Genomic DNA, 27,443 nt, shown 5'->3' with positions numbered 1-27,443 from the left:
TAGAATAATCCCTCTCCCACAGAACTGCCCAGCATGACATTCTCATTTTCTGCATAGTATTTGAAGCTCTAAATACAAATTTGAATGCTTGGGTAAAAGCACATTGAATTAAGTCCATTTTAAGAGAAGCCATGGTTAACCTGTTAAGTCTGTTTTGTAAGAAATTATAATGAGACTAACAAAACCAAATTCCTAATGTGTCATGGAGTATTACATGCATTATCTCATTTACTCCCCCAAATAATCCCATTTTAGTAAATTGATGCTCAAAGACAATAAATAGCATGGTCAGATTTACATAACTAACAAACAGTGGAGAACCAGCATTTGACACTAAGCTTAACTGACTTCAAAGCCTCTTTAGGGTATATTCTTCTTAAAACCTGGGTGTTTCCCAAGCTTATAAGTGATTACCCAGACAAGTACATCTTTAAAATAACAAAGATTTTGACAAACATACAGCTGCCAAAGTTTTATTTTGCTAAGTAAGACTGTTGGGAAAAAAAGTGTCCACCTTCTATCAACACTACTTAAAAATGAGTATCATGACACCAAATAAGTAGAAAAGAAAAAAAATCTAAGAATAAAGTTAATTCTTCCTCCCAACCCCAAAATAAACTGATAACCCCTGATACACACACACACACACACACAGAGAGAGACAACAGAACATTGTTTAGAAAGCTGAAAATCTTGTTAGTTCACAGAGCAGGATCCAAGACATAGTAGCTTAGCTTATTTCTATAAGTCTTCATTTTTCTTTCCCCATCCTGTTCTCCTTTTATGTTCCCTCATAACCTTTCTTTTCTAATTTATCACAACAGGAAACTGAGGGATATTCACTGAAAGCATGGGGCTGAAAAACATTCAAGGGCATTTGAAAAGCAAGCCCCATTCAGTGGTTCTAGAGTCATGAAAGCTGATAGACCATGACACCACGGTCCATAGGCAGTGTGAGCAGGAGATGGGGAACATGCTGAAGAGTTAAGGGCCAACTAGGGAGTGAGGCAGTGGTGATAATGTAGACGGGCTGCCTTCATTTCTGCCATACTTATCACTGTAGATCCTTCTGGGCTAAAGACAAAAGTACAGATGGGGAACCAAGTTAGGGGAGAATCCTAAGGAGAATACAATAGACACGAAATAGTCAGAAGTCAATACAGTGGCAGAGAGGAGAGATAATGTGGTGGACACTGTGGTGTACATCGGATCCCTTTTCAATGAAGGACTTACAGCCCAGCTGCTTGGGAGGTCATCAGCACCTTCCGTGATTGTGCCTTTTTGCCATGGGCAGCCCACATACACTGATAGAGCAATAAGAGAGAATAGGGGATCGATTCAGGACCATTCTGAAGGCCCATTTAGCTCAGACTCCCCCTGGAGTTCACTGAGGTTGTCATTTGGCTTGTGCTGCAGCTTGACTTCTCTTTTTTGCCCAATCCTACCTCTCCTCCTTTCAAAGCCACTGATCCCAAGCAAATTCCTTAGTCATCATTCTGCTTGAGATGCCCTGTCTCAGAGTCTGCTTTCTGGAGAGCCAACCAGTAACAAATGAGGACTCCCTTATGAACTAGGAAACCATAAGAAATCTATGCCAGTGGGAGGTACACAAGTTAGGAAATGACTGCATTAGACCAAGTCTAAGAGAGAGAGAGAGAGAGAGAAAAAAAGAGAGAGTGTGTGTGTGTGTGTTTGGAGTAGGAGTGAGAATTCACAACACACCTAAGGGAATCTCGGCATAGGATTAGAGACACACTAGAGAGACCTACTGCCAACACACAAAAACTGAGAAACTTTCATTGGTGGTTCCCACATGCTGAATTTTCTCCTATTTCATACAAAAAAAAAAAAAGTATTGCAGACATCCTGATGTTGAAAAGGACAAAGCAATTTTCAAAAATATATACCATTAATTTCTTTCAGTCTCCACATTCTCTGTACTTCTGAACTCTCCAGACTAAAGTCAAAGGGTGGGCCATGGATAGGCTCATCAGGATCAACCGCAACAATCTCCGCAGATGACATGGTGGGTTTGCAGATGATCACTGTCTTTTTAGGTATGAATGGGCCGTTATCATTCACGTCTTGAAGTATAATGCCCAGTGTCCCCGTACATGTTCTCCCTTCTAGAAAAATGAAAATAAAAATGCTTTTTCTATGTTTTGAGTTTTCACCACAAAATTATGCACTGAACACATTGAAAAATATTTATTTATTTTTTTATTTTATTTTTTATTTTTTATTATTTTTTATTATTATACTTTAGGTTTTAGGGTACATGTGCACAATGTGCAGGTTTGTTACATATGTATCCATGTGCCATGTTGGTGTGCTGCACCCATTAACTCGTCATTTAGCATTAGGTATATCTCCTAATGCTCTCCCTCCCCCCTCCCCCCACCCCACAACAGTCCCCGGAGTGTGATGTTCCCCTTCCTGTGTCCATGAGTTCTCATTGTTCAATTCCCACCTATGAGTGAGAACATGCGGTGTTTGGTTTTTTGTCCTTGCGACAGTTTACTGAGAATGATGTTTTCCAGTTTCATCCATGTCCCTACAAAGGACATGAACTCATCATTTTTTATGGCTGCATAGTATTCCATGGTGTATATGTGCCACATTTTCTTAATCCAGTCTATCGTTGTTGGACATTTGGGTTGGTTCCAACTCTTTGCTATTGTGAATAGTGCCACAATAAACATACGTGTGCATGTGTCTTTATAGCAGCATGATTTATAGTCCTTTGGGTATATAGAAAAATATTTATTAATCATCTGTAATGTAGAAGTTACAATGACGAGCAGTCACAAGCTATGTCCTCAGGGAATGTTAAAAGAAAAACAGTATTACTTTCATATGGGTTGTACAAACAATGACTGCTATTAAGATGTGTTTATTCATTCGCTAAATTATTACTGCATTTTATTAGAGGCAAGTTTTGGCTGATTTGTGAGAAGAGGAAGGAAGAGAGTATGAATGAGGACACTTCTGGTATATTTAAAAGCACAAGGAAATTCAAGGAGATGGAAACGCATGTCATACACACCCATGATGTGGAGACAATGACAGGGAAGGTAGACAGGTGGAAGCTGACACGGAAGCAGGAGCTAAGGGTCTTTGAAAGCCAGACTAGGGAGCTTAGAGTTTGTTGGATAAATAGGTAGCACTTAGGTTTTGGGGTAAAGAAATTGAAGTTACATATTTGAAAGATTGTAACAAAAATAGTACATGGGAATATTCAAAGGGCAGAAGACTCCTGGAGTAGAAAATTACTTGAAAACTGAAATAATCACTGTGGGTTGTAGCCTAAGTAATTCATCTATCTGTATATTCAATAGAAACTTACAGGATAGGTGGGGCGCGGTGGCTCACGCCTGTAATCCAGCACTTTGGGAAGCCGAAGCAGGCAGATCACCTGAGGTCGGGAGTTCAAGACCAGACTGACCAACATAGAGAAACCCCATCTCTACTAAAAATACAAAATTAGCCAGGCATGGTGGCACATGCCTATAATCTCAGCTACTCGGGAGGTTGAGGCAGGAGAATCGCTTGAACCCGGGAGGCGGAGGTTGCAGTGAGCGGAGATCACACCATTGCACTCCAGCCTGGGCAACAAAAGTGAAACTCCGTCTCAAAACAAAAAAAAGAAAGAAAAGAAAAGAAAGAAACTTACAGGATAACTACTTTATATAAAGCACTGCATTGGAAAATCTGGGGGATTCAAAGATGAAACAGCCACGGACCCATGACACAGATTAGTAATGCAGTTGTGAAGCCTGAAGCTAAACACAAACCCAGGAGTTCTGTCTCTAAAGCATTCATTCTTTCTGTTTAAAAAGAAGGCTTTTGATATTAACATTGCAGGCGGAAAAGAGAATTAAAAAACCCTGTGCCACCCACTGCCTGGGGCTGTGTCTTATATGAAGCTGCCAAGCTCGGGAAGCTCAGAGATCCGAGCACAGCCCTGAAGTCACAACCTCAGCCAGAGCACCTGCAGCACAGCGACTAGACTCGTGATAGAGCCAGCGTCATCATGGGTCAGGAGCACTAGGCCACCAAGTTAAGAACTGGTTCTAAACCGTGGGCCACAGAGAAAGAGCAGGTGAAGGCAACTACAAGACTAGTAGTTAATATGGGCAAAGTGGGAGAGAGGGAAAAAACAAAAACGGAAAGCAAAGCAAACACCTCTCATTTAATATAAGCCTGCAAACTAAAATTCCCAAATAATCAAGATTAACACTAAGAAAGAAAACCAACAAAAGCACCAGTCAAAAGATTAATTCATTCTATCCAAGACGTCTCTGAAACAGGTATGTTTAGAATCTTCAAAGACATAAAGAGGGGTAACCAATTAAACAAGAATGAAATTACAGCTCAAATTCCAGTAGAAAATAAACAGCAACATTCACCTACCAGGGATTCTAGAAAAGAGAATAGACAGAATGGCAGAGAAGCAATATTTACAGAGATTAATAGCTGAGAATACCCCAGAATTAAAGAAAAACATGGCTCTTCAGATTGAAAGTGTTTTCTGACTGCAGAACTAGACAAATATAAATAAATCCACGGCATACACATTGTACTAACACTGTAGAACTCAACTTAGGGTACTGTAAAAGCTACCTAAATATATTACCTACAAAAGGACAATCGCTAATTGACAGAACAAGAAGCATTAGCAAGAAGAGATACCAGAAGATAATGGGTTAATAGCTGCACAGTGCCATGGGAAAGAAGCTATTGACTCAGAATTTTAAACCAAGTCAAAGTATCACTTAAGTATGAGGCCAATATTAAAATATTTTTCACAACAACAAAACTGACAGAGTTTAAAATTCACATTCCACAATTGAAAAGAATATAGTAAAGGATGTACTTCAGCAAGAAGAAAAAAGAACTAGGAGAGAAAACAATGAGAAGCAGGAAACAACGCAACCACTTTCCATTTTTGGACAACTTCGAAAAAGAGCATTTACATTAGAAAAAGGAAGCAGGTAGATAATACATATTTCATCTATCTGGCATATGTTTCTATTTATGAGAGCAGAATAATTTCTATCCCTCAACTTCTCCTGTTCTCATGCTATGTGGTGCTACCTTGCTCTCTCTGAAAACTGGGACTGCTGGTTGTCTTGAACATTTCTTTCCCCTTGGAGACCACACACACAATTGAGAGCACATGCCTCGCCTATTGAATCTGGTTAATTGTGCTATCTTTAAAAATTGAACTCTATAGTGCTTGCTCTTCTACAACTGGGATAAATGCTTCAATTTCCTTCCATTAGATGTTTACAGTTGCTCACTGATTAAACTCCAATCTTTTTTTGCACATTGTGATTAATACTGATATAGAAGAACACTTAAGACCTCAGATATCTAATCCACTGTGTTTCATAGCTGTTTTTCATCTGTTGATGAGTTACATACTGTTTTATTCATTGGAATGTCAGCATAAAATGCTCATCTTCTAGTAGTAATATAATTCTATATGGGCAAAGGCTAATTCCAAATATGAAGTCACATGAGGTGCGCTATCCATGGTTTCACGCTCTATGTGCATGACACTCTTCAGTCAAATGTTTTAAAATAGTTGCAAGTAACCCCATTCTAACAGCTGGAATAATATAATAGAAACATTAATCTCAAGCTCAACTAGATAGAGGTGATTTCTGGGTAAAGCTGCCAACAGAATTTACATTAAGAAGTTAAGAAGAAAAGATAAATTGAATTTAAAGCTTAAGAAATATGTATGTTTAGGAGAGGGGAAGGCAGTTAAGACCAGAAAGCATGCAGGAATGTGCGGGCAAGTTTAGACATAGAAGCCTTGAGAGAGAGTTTTAAAAAGAGGAAGCAATTGCTGCGGAGATGTAGGAAGGCAGGAAGTGAGCACCAGCCCAAGACAGCAGTATCCATGAGGAGAGGTTTCCATTAGGGAGTGGCAGGGAGAACCCAAATGAAATTAGCCAGTATAGATTTTAGAAAAAGGTTTTTCAAAAAATGACACACTTTTGTATGATCTCAGTTCATTCAATTCACAAAGTAAACAGATGTGGAATTACTGATTCACAGTTCTCTCACAGAGAGTAACACAATGACTCCCACCCTCTTCAAAAGAAATGAATGGGAATGGCCTCATTACGCATTTATTCTATATCACAATGATGATAAGCAGTGCCCCATCTCAATTCCGTAACAAATATTTTATCTCTCAATCATTTAAACTCCTCTGCAACAGACGAGAATGTAGAATAAAATTATAGGCAAAATTTCTAATTTCAGACAGCAATTTTTATCTCAACTGTCAATAAACTACTTCCCAAGTGCCGTTAAAAAAATAACAGATTTGAGTTTCATGTTTTTCTTTTCATTTGCCTTTGACCAACAAGTATTTCTTGGCAAAAAGACATGAGAATCTGAGGCCTTAAAGAACAGTCTTTAATTAGTTAAAGGCAAATCAATAATGATTACAACTGTAGCAATTTAACAAACTGAGTCATTTCTCATTAATTTATAGAGAACTGGAATACGTAAATTATCTTCCAAAATCACTTCTAAATTCTAATTTTGCGAGTTATAGTATAATAATTTGTTATAGTTAATGTATTTATTTTACAAAGACACAAAGTTCAAATTCATGTTACAGAAATTATATTTTATGCACCAAACGTGTTTCATATATAATCATCATACTCATATTTCTCTCAATTTTATAGAATGCACAGAACATAATTTTACATTTTATATGATTACATGAATTCATAGTATTTTGCTCTCTAATTCTATAATATACTATTTATTTACTATGATCATAAATATGCCATGATTTATTTTTATATAATGTCTTTAATCAGAATTCTAACCCCCAAGTATATTGTTAGCTTCCTGTAAAAAGTTAGAGCTGTCTTCCAGGACTGCACTATGTAAGTATGTTCTCCCTGTAATGAACTTTCCTACAAAGTGAACACTTTAAGCGAAATAAGTAGATAAATTGAAACAAGTTTTTTTTTTTTGAGACAGCGTCTCACTCTGTCACCCAGGCTGGAGTGCAGTGGTGCGATCTCGGCTCACTGCAACCTCCACCTCCCAGGTTCAAGTAATTCTCCTGCCTCAGCCTCCCGAGTAGCTGGGATTACAGGTGCATGCCACTACACCCAGCTAATTTTTAATATTTTTGGTAGAGATGGGATTTCACCATGTTGGCCAGGCTGGTCTCGAACTCATGACCTCAAGTGATCCTCCAACCTTGGCCTTCCAAAGTGCTGGGATTACAGGCGTGAGCCACCACACCCAGCTGAAACAAGTTTTACTAAAATAATTTTCTCAATTTTTAATAATTTTAACTTTAATAAATTATGGTCTCAAGTGTTTCTATGAGTAAATTATTTTATAATTACATCTAAAACTGAGAAGGCTATTAGAAAGCAGACATGAGTTAACAAATTATAGTAAACTTCTTACTTTATATTATCATTGAGAGATATGAAAACTGAGAGTGCATTTACCCAGCTTTAAAATGTATACCGTTGGCTTAAACACTGAAGATGTATGTAGCCAAGGAAGTATGTAGCTGGCTTAAAGACAAATTCTTACCTTGGTCTGATGCAAGGACTGTAATATTATATATGCCATTTTTGATGGTCTCTGCCTCTCTATCCAGGCTTCTGAAAACTTTGATTGATCCTGTATTTTCATCAACGGTGACCCACCCTGTTGGATCAGTTAATTTCTTATACCTGTTGGTAATGATGAATTAAAATAATAAAATTTATCATATGCTAAATTATAATAATGTAACAAAATAAGCTGTAAATTTTAAAACTAAAATAGAATGGTAAGTACCTTATGCCACTGCTACTTCTTGTTTCTGGGTCATATGCTTTATATCCATTGCTTGTTGTTCCCACTTCTGCATTTTCTTTCATGCGAACAGTCTGTATTGGAGGGTTACACTCAGGGCCCTCATCCTGATCTTTTACATTAACAGTAACTGTTGCTGTGCTCATGGCTGATCTTGAACTGGCCTCTCCGGAAAATGGAGCTTCATTAACTACACCAATTTGCAGGATCACCTGTTGCTTTTCTTCATAATTCAAAGGCTACAAAAGCAAATGTATTGAAAAATCAGATGAACTCATTTAATATTTGGCAATGCTAACGAGTATATATAATGTTAAATTTGGAAATATGTAAGTGCCGTGTTGGGAATAACCACTAGAATATGAAACATATATCCAGTGATATGGTTTGGCTCTGTGTCCCCACCCACATCTCATGCCGAATTGTAATTCCCAATGTTGGGGGAGGGACCTGATGGAAGGTTACTGGATCATGGGGGCGGATTTCCCCACTGCTGTTCTCATGATAGTGAGTGAGTTCTCACAAGATCTGGTTGTTCAAAAGTGTGTGGCACATCCCCCTTTGCTCTGTCTCTCCTGTTGCCATGTGAAGATGTGCTTGCTTCCCCTTTGCCTTCCACCATGATTATAAGTTTCCTGAGGCCTACCTAGTCATGCCTCCTATACAGCCTGTGGAATTGTGAGTCAATTAAACCTCTTTTGTTTATAAACTATCCAGTCTCAGGTAGTTCTTTATAACAATGTGAGAACAGACTAATACACCCAGAAACCCAGTGGTGGTGGAGAGAGAGGAGTCCTCCCACTGATTCAGTACTTGGGTAAAGCTGGCAAACAAAAAGGACAGAAAATTGTTCTTCAACTGCAAATGTAAGATAAGTAGTATAACAGGTATTGATGAAGATTTCAGAGAATATGTAATGAGGGTTCTTGGATGTTAATACATGAGATACTCCTTTAGGGGATTCATACCATAAACAATAGTTATTTAATACACCATAAATTTTAGGACAGCTTGTCTTACCCTCCTAAGATGAATAAAATTATTTGTACCTGGTTTGAGGAAGAGAAAAAAATGGGTAAATTTTTAAAAAATGCTTTTAAGAGGAGCAAGACAAGAAAATACAAAGCTTATGGGCATCATATTTTCTTTTTTTATGTGTGTCTTCCATTCCAGTTCCTGTCTTAAAGACAGGAACACATTTAATACAAGGTTTTATTTTATCTTGCCTGATATGTAATTGTAATGAGAATTAGTGAAACCATGTCCTAGAAGACAGAAATTTTTTCAGGTTTTGGACTTCACACAGATAAATTTCCTTCTGAGAATACCAAGGATTAGGGGAAGGGTTAGGTGAAGAAAGAGACAAGATTTAAGGGAAATTTCTTTGCTATTTTAAAATAGAGAAAATAATATAAAAACAGCAGCTGATTTTCATTATTGTAAGGAAAATGGATTCATCATTTTTTAATCTGTGCTCCTTGTGAATATATACAAAAAGAAAACGGCATAGACCTACTGTAAAACGATGTTCTAGTTAAAGATGCAGCAGAAATAAGTCTATAAATTTGTCCAAGGCTAAAGGAGCTCAGATTGCTTTATGCACTAACTCTGGCTCCTGAAATAGTATTAGAAAGAAGTTTTAGAAGTGTTTGCATTGTTGAATCATTGAGGATTTTTATTCTGAATCTGGATGCTAAGGATGTAATATATACTGAATATGACAAACAAACCTACGAATAACCTCTCCATGGGGCTGACCAAGACTAACTCTTCATTTGGGAAATTCAGTAAGTAAGTGAAGGCTCCTCAACCCAAACACGGAAAAACTGGGCTAGGAAAAGTCTGGCACTGTCCCAGGGGCATCAAAGCTGTGCTAGTTTTTGAACCGTTTAAAGATATTGGTTACAAAATAGATATTGTATTATATGGACTTTTTTAAAAAAAATCATGCCTGAATAAAAGATTATCAAAAACTAATATATTCTTTCCATTATATATGAAGAACAGAGCATTTGCATTTACTTATATATTTATTTTATTCCTACATTTATCAGAATTCCTTTCTTTCCATTAAATTCTAGCATGCTATTCTATGATATTATAAACTACAAATAATGTTCTAATTTATTCTTACCTTAACTACCCAGAGAACTCCTTCATTGGTTTTGGCATCTGTTACAATTTTAAAATTTCCGTTTTCATTGCCCTTTAAAATGGTATAATTAGCTCTCCAATTAGCAGTATTCACTAAGTCCTTATCCTCAACAGTAACTCGTAAGATTTCCACATCAACTGTATTTTCTTCCACTGATGTCACATACTAAAATAATAAAAACAAACAAAAAATTCATTAGTAACTCTCACAAAAATGGAACACCATGTGAAGTAAATCCTATTCTAATTTCCAAAGTACTATGTTTACATGATTTTCAACCCTAGCACTATACAACTTTTAATGTCATTGGGGCACTTCATTTGAAATCAGGAGGGGTGGATGGGGATGTACATTTTTTTTCTTTTCCTTTTTTTTTTTTTTGAGACAGAGCCTCGCTGTGTCTCCCAGGCTGGAGTTCAGTGGCCCAATCTCAGCTCACTGCAACCTCTGCCTTCCAGGTTCAGGCCATTCTCTTGCCTCAGCCTCCTGAGTAGCTGGGATTACAGGTGCCTGTCACCATGCCCGGCTAATTTTTGTATTTTCTGTAGAGACGGGATTTCACCATGTTGGCCAGGCTGGTCTCCAACTCCTGACCTCAGGCGATCTGCCCGCCTCGGCCTCCCAAAGTGCTGAGATTACAGGCGTGAGCCACTGTGCCAGGCCAGAGATGTGCATATTAAACAATTAAAACTGGTCTATACATTTTTCTTTAATTAATATCATACACTTACAGAAGTACGAGTAAATGTTGGCAAGTGGTCATTTACATCATTGATATTAATGATACAAGTTGAAGTTGTCTGTAGACCAAAATACTGACCATCCATGTCTTGTACTTTTATTTTCAACTGATATTTGTCAATTAACTGAAAACAAAAAAAAGAATTTAATTATTGGGTGAAAGCACCAACATTATAATTGAAATCTTACTTTACACTCCATAATTTTTTTGCACCAAGAATTTAAGAAGTACATTATTACATTTCACAGCATTCACGTATTAGAAGAATTTTCTCTCACTAGTAATTTTTCTTTTCTTTTCTTTCTTTTTTTTTCTGAGACGAAGTCTCGCTCTGTTGCCCAGGCTGGAGTGCAGTGGTGCGATCTTGGCTCACTGCAACCTCTGCCTCCTGGGTTCAAGCGAGGCAGGAGAATCACACTAGGAATTTTCAATCAATTTATGAAAATTGAATAGTTTCTCAAATTTATAGTGCTATTAACTTACAGAATATAGAATCAATTGGTTTTGTCTTTATTCAGCAGAAAAAGAAAAGCTATTTGCCACAAGTGCATTTAAAATTGCCTGGTAATTAATCAAAACCTTTATCTCCTAGCCAAAGTACATTCTTATGTTCAAAAAAATAGATAGCAATGACTCTTATAATAGTCTTTTAGCAAAACAATAAAATGAAATTTCTTCCTGCAAAAAATATAGATTTTAAGGGTTTATGTTACATTCAAGAGATCATTTAAATTGATATGAAGATAAAGGTCTGGGGCTATGTAGGTTTTTTTCTTTCTGTGGAAAATAGAATCTGGCTCTTAAGGCTTTCAATTTATCAGATATTGTTGAAAAATCACTACCTTAAAAAATATTTTTAAACATCTGAAGCATCTAAATATTTTAAAGTGTTTCTCCTTATACCTTTCATTTATCGTAAGTGATTGAGATACGGGAGGATTAAAAACAATACAGTAATAATGCTTTCCGGACTGAGCATTAGGAGACTTGGGTTCTATTTCCAACTCCAAAAATAAGAGACACAATCTTGGGATATTGGAAAATTCACTTTGTCTAGGTTTCTTCTTCTATAAGATGGTCATGCTTACCTTTCCTACCTAATTTATCTCTTTTCATAAGACAAAATAGTATGTTAAAATCTATCCTCATCTTCTACCTAGAATGTTCACCCTTCTCTTACAAAGATTCTTCCCTTAATTCCATCACCTCTGAAACTTTCTTTTCCTTAGGCATTATCCAAAATAAAACTAAAGTTTCTCTTGATCTTCCTGCTTTTAACACACATAATTTTCCAGATTTACTCCTCCCTCATAACCAATCACATGTGTAGACTTGAAAAATAATGGCCTTATTTCAACTGAAAAATTTTAAAACATCATGCTACTGTACTTTCAAGAAGGAATACATATTTTGTTTGTAGTGAACTAAAATTTATTGGAAATAATTAACTGGCTAATGAAACAAGGAAATGAAGTTTGATACCCTAAGTATTAACTTATGCTATCTTCAGATGGAAGAGAAATTCTGATGTTTAAAGGGACTAAAATGTCGTAGGCAACTGAAGAAAACCAGAATCCTGAGGTCAAAAAGTTACTAGAGAGCACCACTGGGTAAACTCCTTCACTGAACAAGTGTTTTCAACTGATTATTTCAGAAGAATCTATTCAAAGAAAAGCACTTCTGTGAATGTTTGATTTGGGAGCTGAACAAGCTGTTGAGTTTTTGCTTTTTTTTTTTTCCCCATAGAACACTATTTTCACATAGACATCTATGGCTACGCAGACTATAGTTTTATGAAGGTATTTTGTAAAACATAAAGTTAATCTGTCACTTCAGGGAAAACAACTATTTGTTGCCAATGATAAATTGGAGATTTCAAACAAAAATGAGAAGTTGGAAAACCTTTATCAACCAATGTGATATCAATGGAAGTAAAGAGGTTATCTTTTTGATATTATTTAATGCAATGTGTCAATATTTGGAAGCTCTGCATTACTTGGTGAACCAATATTTTCCAAATGACCAGTGCACAATATAGAATGATATATTGGTAAAATGGTCACTCACAGTGTAAGATAGAGCAATGGATTTTAATGTAATAAAGTACAAAAGGTCATTGGTGAGGCTTCAGAGTCCACATTACCAAAAATATTTAGGAAACTAGCTTACTCCTTGTGAAGTTTTCATGTAGTATCAAGGAATAATATCCACAATGATCTGTAATTATCATCAAAATACTACTCTCTTTTCTAACTTTATATCATGTCAGATTGCCTTTATATACGCTTCAGCTAAAACTACATATTGTAACAGACTAAATGCAGATGGAGATATGAGAATCCACCTGTCTTAAGCAAAATATTAAAAACATTTGGAAAAATGCGTAACAATGTCACTCTTCCCACTAAATTGTACTGTTTTGGAAATTGTACTTATTTTGTAAGTACAAAAAGAAAAAAAAGTGTAACAATTTCTACTGTTATTTTATAAGAATTTTAACTGTTAACATGTAATTAATTTATTATTTTTAATATTTAAATTAATATATAATTTAAACTTTCCTTAGTTTTAAACATTAACAAGGTAACATAGATAAATTCAACCTAGATAAATAAAAGATCTTTGGGATTTTCAACAATATTTAACATTGTTAACAATATTCAACAATATTTAACAATATGTAACAACGTCAAGTGTTGGTCTTGAGACCAAAGCTTTTGAGAACCACTACCCTAATCCATGAGGGATAGAGGAAGGAAGAGAAAATTAACCTGAAGATTTAAGATTTAAGAATCAAATAAAATACCTGATAAACATCTATTACTATATTTTAAGATTATAAATATAGTAAATAAGGACACAGAAATTGCTATAAGAATTTAGATGAATAATGTTTCATGGAGGAGGTAATAGTTGAATAACTAAGTGAATGAATTACTAAGCTAGGGTATTGCAGTAGAAAGAGACAGAATATAGATACAAAATAATCTTGGAGGTAAAAACATGCTTTGGGAAGTGATGTGATTCAGGGGTCCAAGAGACATCAAATACAATTTGGAGACCATGACTCCAAGGTGACAATAGAAAATGATTAAAAGAGAAATAATATATAAATATCTTTTTAACTAGAAAACATAGAATGGAAAATGTGTTTAGAAGAAAAGAAGACAAGTTAAATTTTAGATTTATTACATCTTAGGTACCTGTCAGACATCCAAATCAAGATTTCTAGCAGTTGATTGAAAATCGGAAACCAGAGATTAGAGAGACATAAACTGTCTTTTCATCTATGTAAGAGATAGAATGTAGATGAGATTGTTGAAAAGATAACAAATTTCTGCATATATTTAAAAGGTTCACTTTTCATATTTGACATTTTGTTTTAATACTGTAAATATGTTTAAATTAGGAAATTTGAGTGTATGAAACATACAATTCAGAAAAGAATGAATTAACAGTTCAAAATCAGCATACCCCAAGGTTATTTAGTGATATCTACTAACATACATAAATTAATAATGTTTCTAAAACAAGATTCACAACATACTTTTCAAAAACACATTTACAGGAGTTATACAGGTACTATTGAATAGCCACATTATACTCAGGTTTTATTAATGTTTACGTTACCTCTCTGTCTAGCTGAGATGATGTTGTGGTGATCACACCTGTAGTTGGATGCATAGAAAATAGGGTGGGTGATGGTGGCACCTGCCCAATGATGGAGTACTTCAGGCGTGTGTGCATCGTGTCAGGCTCATCTTTGTCAGTTGCACACACTTGTCCCACAGTAGTGCCTACAGAAGAAATGTCCTTTTTAATCTCCAAAACATTCACATGTTCTAAGTTCCCTTTATTTCATTCCTTTTCACCCACCTCAAAAAAGTTCTGGACCACATTATTATATAGCAAAGTCATGGCTTTTATAAATTTGCAGACCTCTCCATACAGTATCACTTCCTTTCAAATATTCTGGCATACTAGCATTTTTGAATTGGGTGATCATATTCATATTTACTGTATTTAATGTATGATTTTATAAATGTTGATACTATCCCTCTATGTATTTTCAGACTAAACAATTCTGATTATTCTATAACTTTTCTCTGTAAGCCTGTGCTTAGATTGATCATAGGAGTCAGTTTTCTCTAAAACTGCATGGTTCACTTAGAGCTTTCTAGAGAAGGTCTCCAAAACTACATTCTGACTTTTAGCTAAAACAGACCATTTTCACAGGACTGAGAAAATGTTTGTTTTATTCTCAGTGACTTTAATAATCATGCCCAGAATACTGGTAATCATTTAATCCTAGAGAACATCAATAAATATCTTTAAAACTACATCTCTAATTAGTGAAAGACTTATTCTTTTTGAGCTATGTTCTCTTACATCCATCCATCCATAGGATGACAGCATAACATTTATTAACTCCTATTTGTCAGGCACTGTGCTTGGCATTCGCTGTGTATTAAGCTTCACTTAATCTTCATAACAATCTGGCATACCGATAACCCATTTTACAGATGAAGAAATTAGGCTTGCCAAGATTAGAAAATTTGCCCAGGGTCACACAGCTAGTGAAACACAGAGTAAAATTCCACCCAGAATTCCTTATTCTTGCGGCTGGGATATGCTGCTTCCCAACGGACATAGTGAAACTAAATGAATGAATTGAAACACAATTTGCCATATGTTGTTTAAGGAGGTACTCACCCACTCTGCAATTTTCAAAAATTGTAAAAGTATAAGTTTCTTCTGTAAAAATTGGGTAGTTATCGTTTTCATCCTCTATTTTGATTATTAGGGGCAGTGGAAGTTCTGGAGTATACCCATCTGGAGTTGTTGCAAAGGCAATTATCTGTGAAGAGAGTAAAATAAGGAGAAAAGTGAAAATAATCTTTTAAAATGAGGTATGCTTCAAGTTATTTTGGCTTTAACTTGGAGACTGTTCAGAACTACAGTATGAGTCTCACCATTTGTTATTGTTTTGGGATATGGATATAATTTTAATGCCAAAGAGGTGCCTAATTTCATGATTCAATATAGCATTGTATGTTTAAATTTATGTTTAAATTTATCAAAAATCATTTTAGTTTCTTCATTATTGCTATACTGTTATTCATGAGTGTAACAATTTTTACTGTTATTTTCCAAAACTGCCTTGAAGACTTTTTCATTTTGCTTTGTTTGAAAGGTTCAGGTGCATGGATTTTAAATACAACTTTCTGGATCTTTCTGAACTTGGGATCCTGTAGGATTACAAATTCTCCAGGTACAGTTAACTGGGATATTATCCTATTTTCTACTAATGAGGACTTTAGGCATGTCAATGGTTACATCTGGGTAAGTCTTTTCAAAGAATTTGTAATTTAAAAAGGGTGAATCAGAAATGAAACAAATGAATGGTGGTAAATTGTGGTGGAATACAGTTTAATTTTTTTGTTTTTATAATACGAATTTCAATACCAATTTTCTCATAACAGCTATCATAGAAAGGCCAGAACATCCCAGGTACTTAGAAGGCCAGGCAATGGCAATTCTAAACCTAAATACTTTATTCAAAGCTTGCCGGTCTTATTTGATTAATTTGGTCTTCTAATGAATAATTAATTCATCCAAAATAGACATAAAATAATTAAAACTGACCAGCAAAATGACCAAGTCCTGTTGGGAAATCAAACGAGCATTAGGTTAAATTCTTTCATATTAACTCACTTTCCAGCATAGGAAATTAACTAGATGATTAAAGGACCGAGTAAGCTTAGGCAAGCACTGTCACACTCCCTACCTGCTCCCTATAAACTAACGCTCTCCCATTGCCAAGGTCCTGAGGTTTACTTAGTGACTGAACCTCATTTACCTCCTATGGTATCTCCATACTATAAAGAGGTTCACAGATCTTTTTGTGCCAACTAAGTAACTGTTCTTGTCCGGGCACAGTGGCTCAGGCCTGTAATCCCAGCACTTTGGGAGGCCGACATGGGCAGATCACCTGAGGTCAAGAGCTTGAGACCAGCCAGGCCAACATGGTGAAACCCCATCTCTACTAAAAATACAAAAAATTAGCTGGGTATCATGGTGCGTGCCTGTGATCCCAGCTACTCAGGAGGCTAAGGTGGGAGGATCACTTGAACCCAGGAGCCAGAGATTGCAGTGAGCCGAGATTACGCCACTGCACTTCAGCCTGGGTGACAAAGCGAGACACTGTCTAAAAAAAAAAAAAAAAAAAAAAAAAAACTGTTCTTCTAGGTGGTACTTTTGTGGGGAAAATAAATAGTAAAACCATAATACCAGGAACAATCTAATGGAATCCAATATTATTTATTCTATGAAAATATTTTTTGTTTCAAGTCAATTATGTGCTATTAGGGAGTAGCCAGAGCATTGGTGACAAACTCAGAAAACAGAAAAGATTAAGTGAATTGCAAATGAGAGAAAAAATGGCCAAGCATCATCATTACTAATACAGTACACACGTTTTAGACTTTACCTCAAAAGATTCATACTGTTCACGATCTACAGGACGAGTACAATACAAGTTTCCGGTGTCTCTCTCCACATAAAATAAATTCCGAGGTTCTTGGTCAACTCCAGGACCTCTTATGGAATAGTATATGGTATAGTTTTGGGCTGTGTCAGATTGAACCTAGAAAGTAGATATTATATACATGAGACAAATCTTTATTTCAGCAGAACTTTCATCTATATATTTATGAAATTTCATTACCGTTTTATTAGTTTAAATAATTGCCCTTATTAATTTATTATTATATATAAATTTAAAAAGCAATAGAATAAGAAAGTCCGATTGAGAAATTTCAAGAGCAAGGCATGAGTAAAATAATGCAGTGCATCTTAGTTCTCCAGAATAACTAAAGGAATATTTGACAGGCTAGATGGTGTCTATGGATGGAAAAAACACTTAAGACTTTTCCTGTCTTAGAAAACAGAGTATTCTGAGCATGGAAAATTATTCTGTTGTCAATGTTTTAAAAAACTGAGTTTTTACTATATGTAACATAACATTTAAGAACCGAGTTTAAAGTGTACTGTCTGCAGGGCAAAAATGTGGACAATAATTTCCTTAATGAGTTTTTTGTTCTTTGCCAACATCTTCCTTATAGGAACTGAGTAAAAAAAAAAATATGAGTGAGAATAGAAATGGAATAATATTTTGGAATGTGTAATATTCTGATCCTTGATTCAAAAAGCAAATTTCTTCCAAGCTGTGTTCATCCTCTCAGTAATATCCTGACTGTCTTTATATCAGGATAACTGACACAACTGTTTTCTAACAATTTCTCAACTTTAATACACTCTTCTTTCAGCTGTATTAAATTTGTTGGTGGGGTATAAAAAGGATTCTCCCTTGCTATGTCAAGAACTGAGGGAAAATAAACCAAAGTCATAGACTGAATGTAGTAGCCACTAGTAATGGAAGAAGGCAAGAAGGCTTGCTGGGGTTTCTACTGAAAGTTAAAACAAGACAGAGAAAAACAGCCAGGTATGCTTGGCTCATGCCTGTAATCCCAGGATTTGGGGAGGTTGAGATGGGAGATCATTTCAGCATAGGAGTTCAAAACCAGCCTAAGCAACATAGTGAGATCTCATCGCTACAAAAAAAAAAAAAGAGAGAGGGACAGAGACAGAGAGAGAGAGAGAGAAAGAAATGTGGATCCAGTGTGATTTCAGATGTAGATTCAAGAACAAGAAATAGAAAGATATTAGTATCTTTAATTTTATACTTTATTATTTGTACTTTAAATTTAACTTAGTAATTAGTGATATCTATTAACATACATAAATTAATAATGTTTCTAAAATGAGATTCACAACATACTTTTCAAAAACACATCTACAGGAGTTACACAGGTACTATTGAATAGCCACGTTATACTCAGGTTTTATTAATGTTTACGTTACCTCTCTGTCTAGCTGAGATGATGTTGTGGTGATCACACCTGTAGTTGGACGCATAGAAAATAGGGTGGGTGATGGTGGCATCTGCCCAATGATGGAGTACTTCAGGCGTGTGTGGATCAATAATAAGGCGTGTAGTAATAACACGTGTCATCAATAATAGGTGTGTAGTAATCAATAATAATAATTACTATTATTATTTTATAATAATTTTTAAATTATTATAAAATTTAAAATTCTATAGTAATTCTATCGAAGGGCCTATGTGTCTTCCTCCTTCGTGGCATCTGGCCTTTCATCCAATTTTCTCCTTTATTATGAAAGAGAGTTTTGGGTTTTCTAGGCTATTCTTAGGCTTGGTGATACCCTTGCTGATATGATAATTCATCAAGGAACCATGTGTTTGAGGGCTACAGTTTTATGATGGACTTTGCAAGCTGAACAAAAGTGTATGCAAGTATAAAGAGATATATTTATACCCTTATATGGAAACATATTATACACATACCCATTCACTCACATATTTATACACAACTATTATAAATAGCTTCATACTCAGTGTCATAATGGTAAGAGATGAAAAGTATAGACTTCCACAGCAGAAAGAAAGAAAACTGTACCTGTTGAAGGAAAAGTGGAAAAGGACCCAAGGAGTTTTCTAGCATCGAACAAGGAATGGGAGCCCATCTTCTCTTGGCGCGCCTTAGAACTTTTTCTTTAGCATGTCTTTTCTTTAGGACCTCAATTCATAAGACAGGAAAAAATAATAAAGTCAATGACTACTTTATTCTCAAACATTAAACAATGACACATCTTTCTCCTCTCATGAGGATTAGCTGGGGAGGGGTGAGACCATGGGAGTGCTTGAAAACCAAACTAAACATCAACACTGCAAAAAGATAACGAAGAAGTAACTGTTCTAACTGTTATCACAACAATCCTCTTGAGAAAATGATTTGGTGGAAATATGGAAGAAAGAGAGATGGAACTGGAAGCCTAGAAGCAAAACTGAAAAAAAAAATTACATTGCCCCATTGCCATGCAAAAACATGGGAGAGAGATATGCAAAGAAAATAAGTGTGTATCTGCCCTTCTAAATTTAGCACAAGCAACTTCCACTCACCAGCAACTAGGCAGAGCCAGGGAACCAACAGAGAGATCTGTGTCAGAATGAGGAGAGAAACACGGTGACAACTCTCAAACTGCTGCAGTGAGGAATGGCTAATGGTTGAATACAAGTTATTATGATCTTGGGTGTCACAACACAATAGCATGCATGTGGTCCAAACCTCCTCCTCAAATAGTTATCTATGTTTTAAGACCACAGATTATGCTAAAAGGAATGCGAAAAGAAACCTTTTCTTACTTTATCCAGAGTTTCAAAACTTGTTGTTAGAAATCCATTCTACGGTAAAGCTCAAAAAAAAAAAAAAAAAATGCTGCTTTGTGTCTAATCTCATGTTCCCATGCTGTACCTTATCCCAGTTTCTCCTTTTATGTCCCAAATGAAAAGAAATGACAACCCGAATGAACCGTGTTGCACAGCCCTTTTCCTTCTAAACACTGTGAAGTTGCCTCATGGTTTTCATTCTTAAGCCAAACTATACCATATCCTTTCTGATTTCATATCTTCCCTGGTAATGTTGATTACGTCTGAAGAAAAGACATCATTTCTTCATTTATGTAGCCTTGTATACCTTTGTTTGATGCTCCAAAAAGACAAATATTTTCTTCTTTTCTTGGTTCTCAGTGTTGGAAAGTAATATGGTAAAACTTCTCTTCTCCGAGGACAATAGAATAGTATTTGTTGTATAGACTGAACCATCTTCCAAAATTTGGAAGTCAGGATCACTTGAATGAATTAGATTTGCAGCTGTAAAGCACTCTTTCAGGTTAACTGTAGAAAATATGCACAGCAATCATTTTTAAAGTAAAACATAGGATATAGTTTTAACAGTAATGTATGCATGTGGGGAGAGCCAAAAACTTAAAATTAATTATACTGACACTTGTAAATTTTTGAAAGGACACATAAAACTATATAGTGAATTAAGTTGTGCTTAAATACTTACATCACTTCTAATACCTACTTAACATTCTCTTAAAGAAGAGACATTTGCTCTGAAGTAAACATATGTGAACTCCAGTGTTTGAATATTTAAACCAAAACCAAAAAAAGTTTTTTCTTTATCAACAGAAATAAGCTATAGAGTAACACCTAAGTACACCTGAAGTTATACAGAATCTAGCAGACTAAAATTGGCATTTACTAAATGAAAATATTACTAAATTCTTTACATCTATTGCTAAACAGTCATCACATCTTATGCGATCATTGGTTTGATCTTTTCTTACAGAATTATGTGAAATAATTTAATTGATAAAAAATAATACAATACAGAGTGAAATACTTAAGAAAATCCAAAAACAGTACCTTTAAACTAAAAAAAATAGTTTCAATACTATTTCTCTGTTTTTTAGAGGCATGTTAAATGTCTTTATCTTTCCTCTAAAGTAAATGTTAAAAATTATTACTCAAGTGAAATATTTTTATCAACTTCATATAATCATATTTTCCAAAAATAACAATATTCCTTTCATTAGAATGACACCACAAGTATTACAAATGATAATATACTACATTAGTTTTATGTACTAGTCCCAACAGTTATCATTCTAAAAATCACACTAATTTTAAAATATCACAGCAAATCAGGATTTATTCTGTGTGTGTGTTTTTATTTTAAGTTTCAGGGTACATGTGCAGGATGTGCAGGTTTGTTACATAGATAAACACGTGCCATGTTGGTTTGCTGCACCTATCAACCCATCATCTAGGTATTAAACCCAGCATGCATTAGCTATTTTTCCTGATGTTCTCGCTCTCCCAGAACCCCCAACGAGCCCCACTTGTGTTGTTCCCCACTCTGTGTCTACATGTTCACATTGCTCAGCTCCCAATTATAAGTGAGAACATGCAGTGCTTGATTTCCTATTCCTGTGTTAGTTTGCTGAGAATAATTGCTTCCAGCTCCATCCACATCCCTGCAAAGGACAAGATCTCGTTCCTTTTTACGGCTGCGTAGTATTCCATGGTGTATATGTACCACAGCAAATCAGGATTTATTACAAATTTTAGGGCTTCCTTACCTCTACCAACAAGTTTCTCAGCATCTAGTTTGGAGGGAACATGTAATGTCACATTTTTGCAGGCATCACTGGCAAATATTAAGATCTAAAAAATGAAAAAAAAATCAAATAAATATTATGCATAAAAAGAAATCTTTAATGTGTAAATTATTTATATAAATTATAAATTTATATATTATATACACATAAAAAGGCACATAATACTTATATAAATATTAATTATATTACATATTGACTACACTAATTAAATATTAATTTTAAAATATTCAATTAAATATAAATAATACATGAATTTATATTTATAATTATATGTGATTTATATAATTATAAATCACTTTATATAATTATCAAAATAAAAATATATTGGAGAAAGAAATCAGGACAAAAGTATATCAAGGGGAAGAACAAAACAATATACCGAGTTCTAGCTTCCTCCTGCAAAAAGCTTGTAAACTCAAAGAATTATGTATGCTCTTCAGCTTTGTTTACTATATTGTAAAACGGATGTAATAATAACTTCACTCGGGGGTACAGTGACGATCCAACAACAGCCTATGTGAGAGAGTGCTGAAAACTATCAGGAAGGCAGCACAGGTATATACATAGGAAAGAGAAAACCAAATTTACTGAGGCAGCAAACTGTTTCAGTACATTTTTAATTGCTTATGAGATATGATACCAAATCAATAATATCCTAAACAAAAAGTAAATGCTTTTAAAGACAAACATTAACTTATTGCCATGAAGTGATTTGGAGAATATTTATGTGTTACTCCACACAATAGGCACATAACTTTGAAATATAAAATTATTTTGAAGGTGTATCTTCTCATAAATAAATATTAAGTTCATTTTAGAAAATAATTTACTTAAAATTTTTCAATGGTTTAGTGATTCATGGTGAACCAAGTCCAATGCAACATATACATAAACACACTGAAATGTAATTTTGTTCTGTCTGAAACTTCACAATGGATGTTTCTCAAAGATTCACATTCTTTTTTTCTAGTTTTACAAACATCTTTGACCAAAAGCAAGACAGTCAACTAGCATTTACACTGTTACTTACAAGTTTATAAACATAAACTAAAATCATCAAAATTTGGATGGAAATGTTTATTTTTAATATATATTACAGACTCTTTAATTATCCAGTTTTAATTACATTTGAAGGATCAAATAAGGCAGAGGTTGTGTTTCGTTTGGAATGTTGGGATAGACACAATGAAGACATTAGTTTTGAACTGGAAATTAAATGATATGAAGAATTTTCACTGGCTGCATAGCCAAGAGACAATAGGAGTAGAATCAGATGATTCTGAAGATTCCAGCTCAAGGTGATTGGAAGAATACATTCACTTATTCATTCGACCAACATTTATTGGTTGCTTACTAGGTGCTAAATGGATTCAATGGCTAGAGCAGTGAACAGAGCCAAGTCCTTGCCTCACGAAGATTACATGATAATAAGAAGCAAAAGAAATACACGAATGCACAAATGTCACATAATGCCAAGGCAGCAAGAGATAAATGTCATGACAAAAATAAAGCAGGGAGAGAGGGTGACAACGAGAATACCTGAGCGTAAATGAAGTGAGGAAGTAAACCAGTTTTCTAACCAGGGAAGAGTCTTCCAGGTGGGGCAAGAACCAGAGTAAAGACCCTGGAAGGAGACTTGTGTATTGCAGAAACAAGGTGGTCATAGCAGCAGAGCACAGTGAGGGAAGAGTGATAGGAGAAGAAAACAAAGGGACAGTCAAGGGCATATGATGTAGGGTCTAAAAGGTCATGGTAAGGAGTGCAGATTTTGTTCTGAGTGCAAAGAGGAGCAACAGCATGATGAAGAAGCTGTGGAGTGGCGTAAACTGATATTTATACAGAATCACTCTACTGGTTATGTGGAAAATAGGTTATAGAAGAGCAAGAGTGGAAACCAGGAGACTGATTGGGAGACTACAGCAGGAATCTAAGAGTGGGGTAATGGTTACTTGGGCTAAGGTAATAATGGTGGAGAAGATGAAAAATGGTTGGATTAAGACGATCCTTTGAATAACAGTATCTTGGACATTCATCCATTCATGCATGAATTCAACAAATATTTACTGAATGTGTATTATGTACCACACACAGAGCAGTAAACATGATCCTCATGAAACATTCAGTCTAAGGTAGGACACGTTTGTAATTTCAACAAAGTAACACAAATGTAATGATAGGGAAGTACAGGGAGCTATGGGAGAGCAGAGAGAATAGTGATGTCTAAAAGCCAGGTGAGATCACCTGAAGAGTGGCTACAGGTGAGACAGGCTAAGAGGAGGCAGAGCTTAAATGTTGCAAACAAAAGGATGGCATATGTGAAGGCCCAGAGATGGCACAGACCTGGAGAAGAAATCTGGAATGGTTGATGTGTGTACCAGAGCGGGGGCAGAGGTTTAACACGGGCTCAAAGAAGTGGGTGTGGGCCAGATTTTGAACGGCATTAGCAAAGCACATGGATCTTTTTTCCTAACGATAATGAGAAACCAAAGATTTACTTTAAGCAAATAAATTAAATAAGCCACTTTTTATTTGAATGTGACAGATCTGTCCAATGTGGAGAATGGAAATAACTGTCATTTTCAATAATAACAAGCTAGGTAATTAAGAAAAACCTATGCCAAAACTAATTAAAAATCATGGATGACATTTTTCAAGCATCCTAAAGCATCAAAGAGCTAACAAAATAGCAAGCAATTGCTAGGCCAAAACTGAAGATAAAGCTGGAACACACAGTGGTAAGAGGAACTCAGGAACAACTTCTTTTTTTTTTTTTAAACAACTTCTGATCTGCAAAGATTTGACTCTGCTTTGCTGGCCTCTGGAGAGAAGGAGAATGAAATCAAAGCACAGGGCCCACCTAAGATCTAAAAGGATCCACTCCACATTAATCTGGGACCCAAATGCTAAATCTTCATTACAAATTTGAGCCAGAAGTAAACTGGCCCTTGCGTGGATCTGTAATCCACACTCACATCTTTCGCTTGGTCCAGAAACTTCAAGCCATGAAATTAATGAAGGCTTGACATGTGATCACCATCATAGATGCTGACAGGCACTTGACCAAATTCAATAACCATTCTTATTTTTTTTTAGTCTCAAAAAATAAGAATTGATAAGTACTTTTGCAATGTGATCTTTATAAATTATAACACAACACAAATGGGAAAGGACTAGAAGCAATCCAATTAAACTCAGAAACAAGACAGGCTTTCCAAGGTCACCATATGTAGTTTATATTACATTGAAGGTATATTTGCAAGAGAAGGACATTAGATAGGAAGATGTAAAAAAATCTCTGCATTTGATATGACTGTTTACCTGGAAAACCCAAGCAAATCAACCAATACATTACTATAAAACAAGAAGAGACTTAAGTAAGGAAGCAGAAATAACCATGAAAATATGGTTAGTCTTCATACCCATAAACAAAACCAGTCAGATAATACAAGAAACTTCCACTTTGGGAGGCTGAGGTGGGGAGATCACGAGGCCAGGAGATTGAGACCATCTTGGCTAACACAGTGAAACCCTGTCTCTACTAAAAATACAAAAAAAAAAAAAAAAAAAATTAGCCAGGCATGGTGGCGGGCACCAGTAGGCCCAGCTACTCGGGAGGCTGAGGGAGGAGAATGGTGTGAACCCGAGAGGTGGAGCTTGCAGTGAGCAGAGATCATGCCACTGTACTCCAGCCTGGGCGACAGAACAAGACTCAGTCTCAAAAAAAGAAATCATTTTCAAAAGCAATTAAAAGTTGAAATACCAAGGAGTAAATTTAACAAGAAACATGTAAAGCCTATTTGAAGGAAACCTGAAAACATTTCTGCAGGGCAGAAAAGTACACTTGCAAAAAAAGAAAGACAAAAATCAGCAATGTATCTACACCGATTCTTACTAAGTTAAATTACAAATTTTTTGATACCAATAAAAACCTCCATAAAATTTCCTCTGGAACTAAACAAGCTGATTTAAAAAGCTGTAAGGAAAAAATAAAAAATTAAGATAGGAAAATTATTTTTTAAGAAGCAATGAAAGGCTATCAACCCTAGCAGATATTACAAATCATATAAAATCTTAACAATTAAATCAATATGGTACTGGCATATGAATAGAATGATAGTTGACCCACAGGTACTGGAAGAGGTAAAACAATCTGTATTTGCATTAGATATGACTGCATAAAGTCCCTAAAAGTTGTAACTTTTTATTATACCCACCAGTAATTTATGAGTCAACCACATTCTTGCCTACATCGCATGTTGTTGAACTTGTGGGTGTTTGCCAAGTGTGAAATGGCATTTTAATGTAATTTTTTATTCATATTTTATGAGTGAGGTTGACATATTTTTATAACTTAAGAGCCATTTTACTACTTTATGGATACTGTTACATCCATGTTGCACTTTTTCTTCTTGACTTACAAGAGCTCTTTGTGTATTAGATTAGCCTTTTAAATATGACCTGTGAATATTTTTTTCAGTTTATCAATCACCTTTTGACTTTGCTTGTGGTGTTTTTGGCTGGTTAGGGTTGTTTTTTCGCCATGAAGAAGTATGTATATATGTACTCTTATATAATTGATTTTCTCAATTGCAATAAATTGGCTTTCGAAATCCAAGTCATAACTAGGCCTCGTGGGCTCCAAATTTATATAACAATTTATTATGTTTTCTTCTATTATCAATAGGGAATCATATTTTACATTTAAATCTTTCATCTCTGGAATTTTCTGTGGTGTTCCGAATGAAGCATAGATTCAATTTATCTTTACACCAATATATATATCCTTGATCATGTGATATCTATCATAAAATAGCTTTCTGTCTAGCCATATACAACGTTTATGGAGGGAAGAACAAAATCTAACAAAAGTAGACATTTTTTTTTTTAACAGTCTTGCTCTGTTGTCCAGGTCGGAGTGCAGTGGTGCGATCTCGGTTCACCGAAACCTCCACCTCCCGGGTTCAAGTGATCCTCCCACCTCAGCCTCCCAAGTAGATGGGATTATAGGCATGCACCACCATGCCTGGCTAATTTTTGTATTTTTTGTAGAGAGGGGGTTTTGCCATGTTGCCCAGTCTGGTCTTGAACTCCTGAGCTCAAGCGATCCTCCCACCTCAGGCTCCCCAAGTGCTGGGATTTACAGGTGTGAGCCACTGCACCTGGCCTAATTTACACTTTTATTTGTCAATTTCATTATTGGTAATCTGTCCTACTAATACACCTGCCCATATATGAAATGACATACATTCAAGTTTATTCATTGTGACATTATTTGTAATAGCAGAAGTGACAGATACAAGTGAATAGACCCATGAGCTGTTTTTGAATGTAGATTTAATGGAACTTGATGGATTAAGGAAGGGGAGCAGTGAGAAAGAAAAAACAAACAGCTTTCAGACTTTCTACTGGAGGAACAGGCATATGGTACTGACACATATTGAAATACAGGACGCTAAAAGAAAAACAACATTGTTTGGGAAGATAATAAATGCTGTGTCACACATCACAGTCAGTAGAGTGATACAAAGGACTATTGTTCAATGAAGACATCTGAACTAGCAATATTAATTTAGTATATGT

General features: G+C 35.4%; 1 protein-coding gene across 2 annotated transcripts in view; it reads right to left on the bottom strand.

Annotated features, from left to right (window-relative positions):
* DSC2 (desmocollin 2) overlaps positions 1-27,443 on the bottom strand; it is a 37,384-nt gene that overhangs the window by 6,744 nt on the left and 3,197 nt on the right. For both annotated transcript variants that reach the window (XM_030810616.1, XM_030810615.1), the window contains exons 2-12: positions 21,825-21,909; positions 20,372-20,571; positions 19,295-19,414; positions 17,245-17,400; positions 15,468-15,612; positions 14,385-14,551; positions 10,744-10,878; positions 9,992-10,177; positions 7,840-8,096; positions 7,591-7,733; positions 1,908-2,126 (exon numbers count right to left, since the gene is read on the bottom strand). In XM_030810616.1, the coding sequence (XP_030666476.1) occupies positions 1,908-2,126; positions 7,591-7,733; positions 7,840-8,096; positions 9,992-10,177; positions 10,744-10,878; positions 14,385-14,551; positions 15,468-15,612; positions 17,245-17,400; positions 19,295-19,414; positions 20,372-20,571; positions 21,825-21,909 (1,813 nt within the window). The remainder of the gene's footprint in view (positions 1-1,907; positions 2,127-7,590; positions 7,734-7,839; positions 8,097-9,991; positions 10,178-10,743; positions 10,879-14,384; positions 14,552-15,467; positions 15,613-17,244; positions 17,401-19,294; positions 19,415-20,371; positions 20,572-21,824; positions 21,910-27,443) is intronic.

The sequence above is a fragment of the Nomascus leucogenys genome, chromosome 4 (genome assembly GCF_006542625.1).
Source record: "Nomascus leucogenys isolate Asia chromosome 4, Asia_NLE_v1, whole genome shotgun sequence".
In the NCBI taxonomy this organism is placed as follows: domain Eukaryota; kingdom Metazoa; phylum Chordata; class Mammalia; order Primates; family Hylobatidae; genus Nomascus; species Nomascus leucogenys.
The sequence above is the reverse complement of the archived record's forward strand: the minus strand, read 5'-3'. Positions and strand labels throughout refer to the sequence as shown.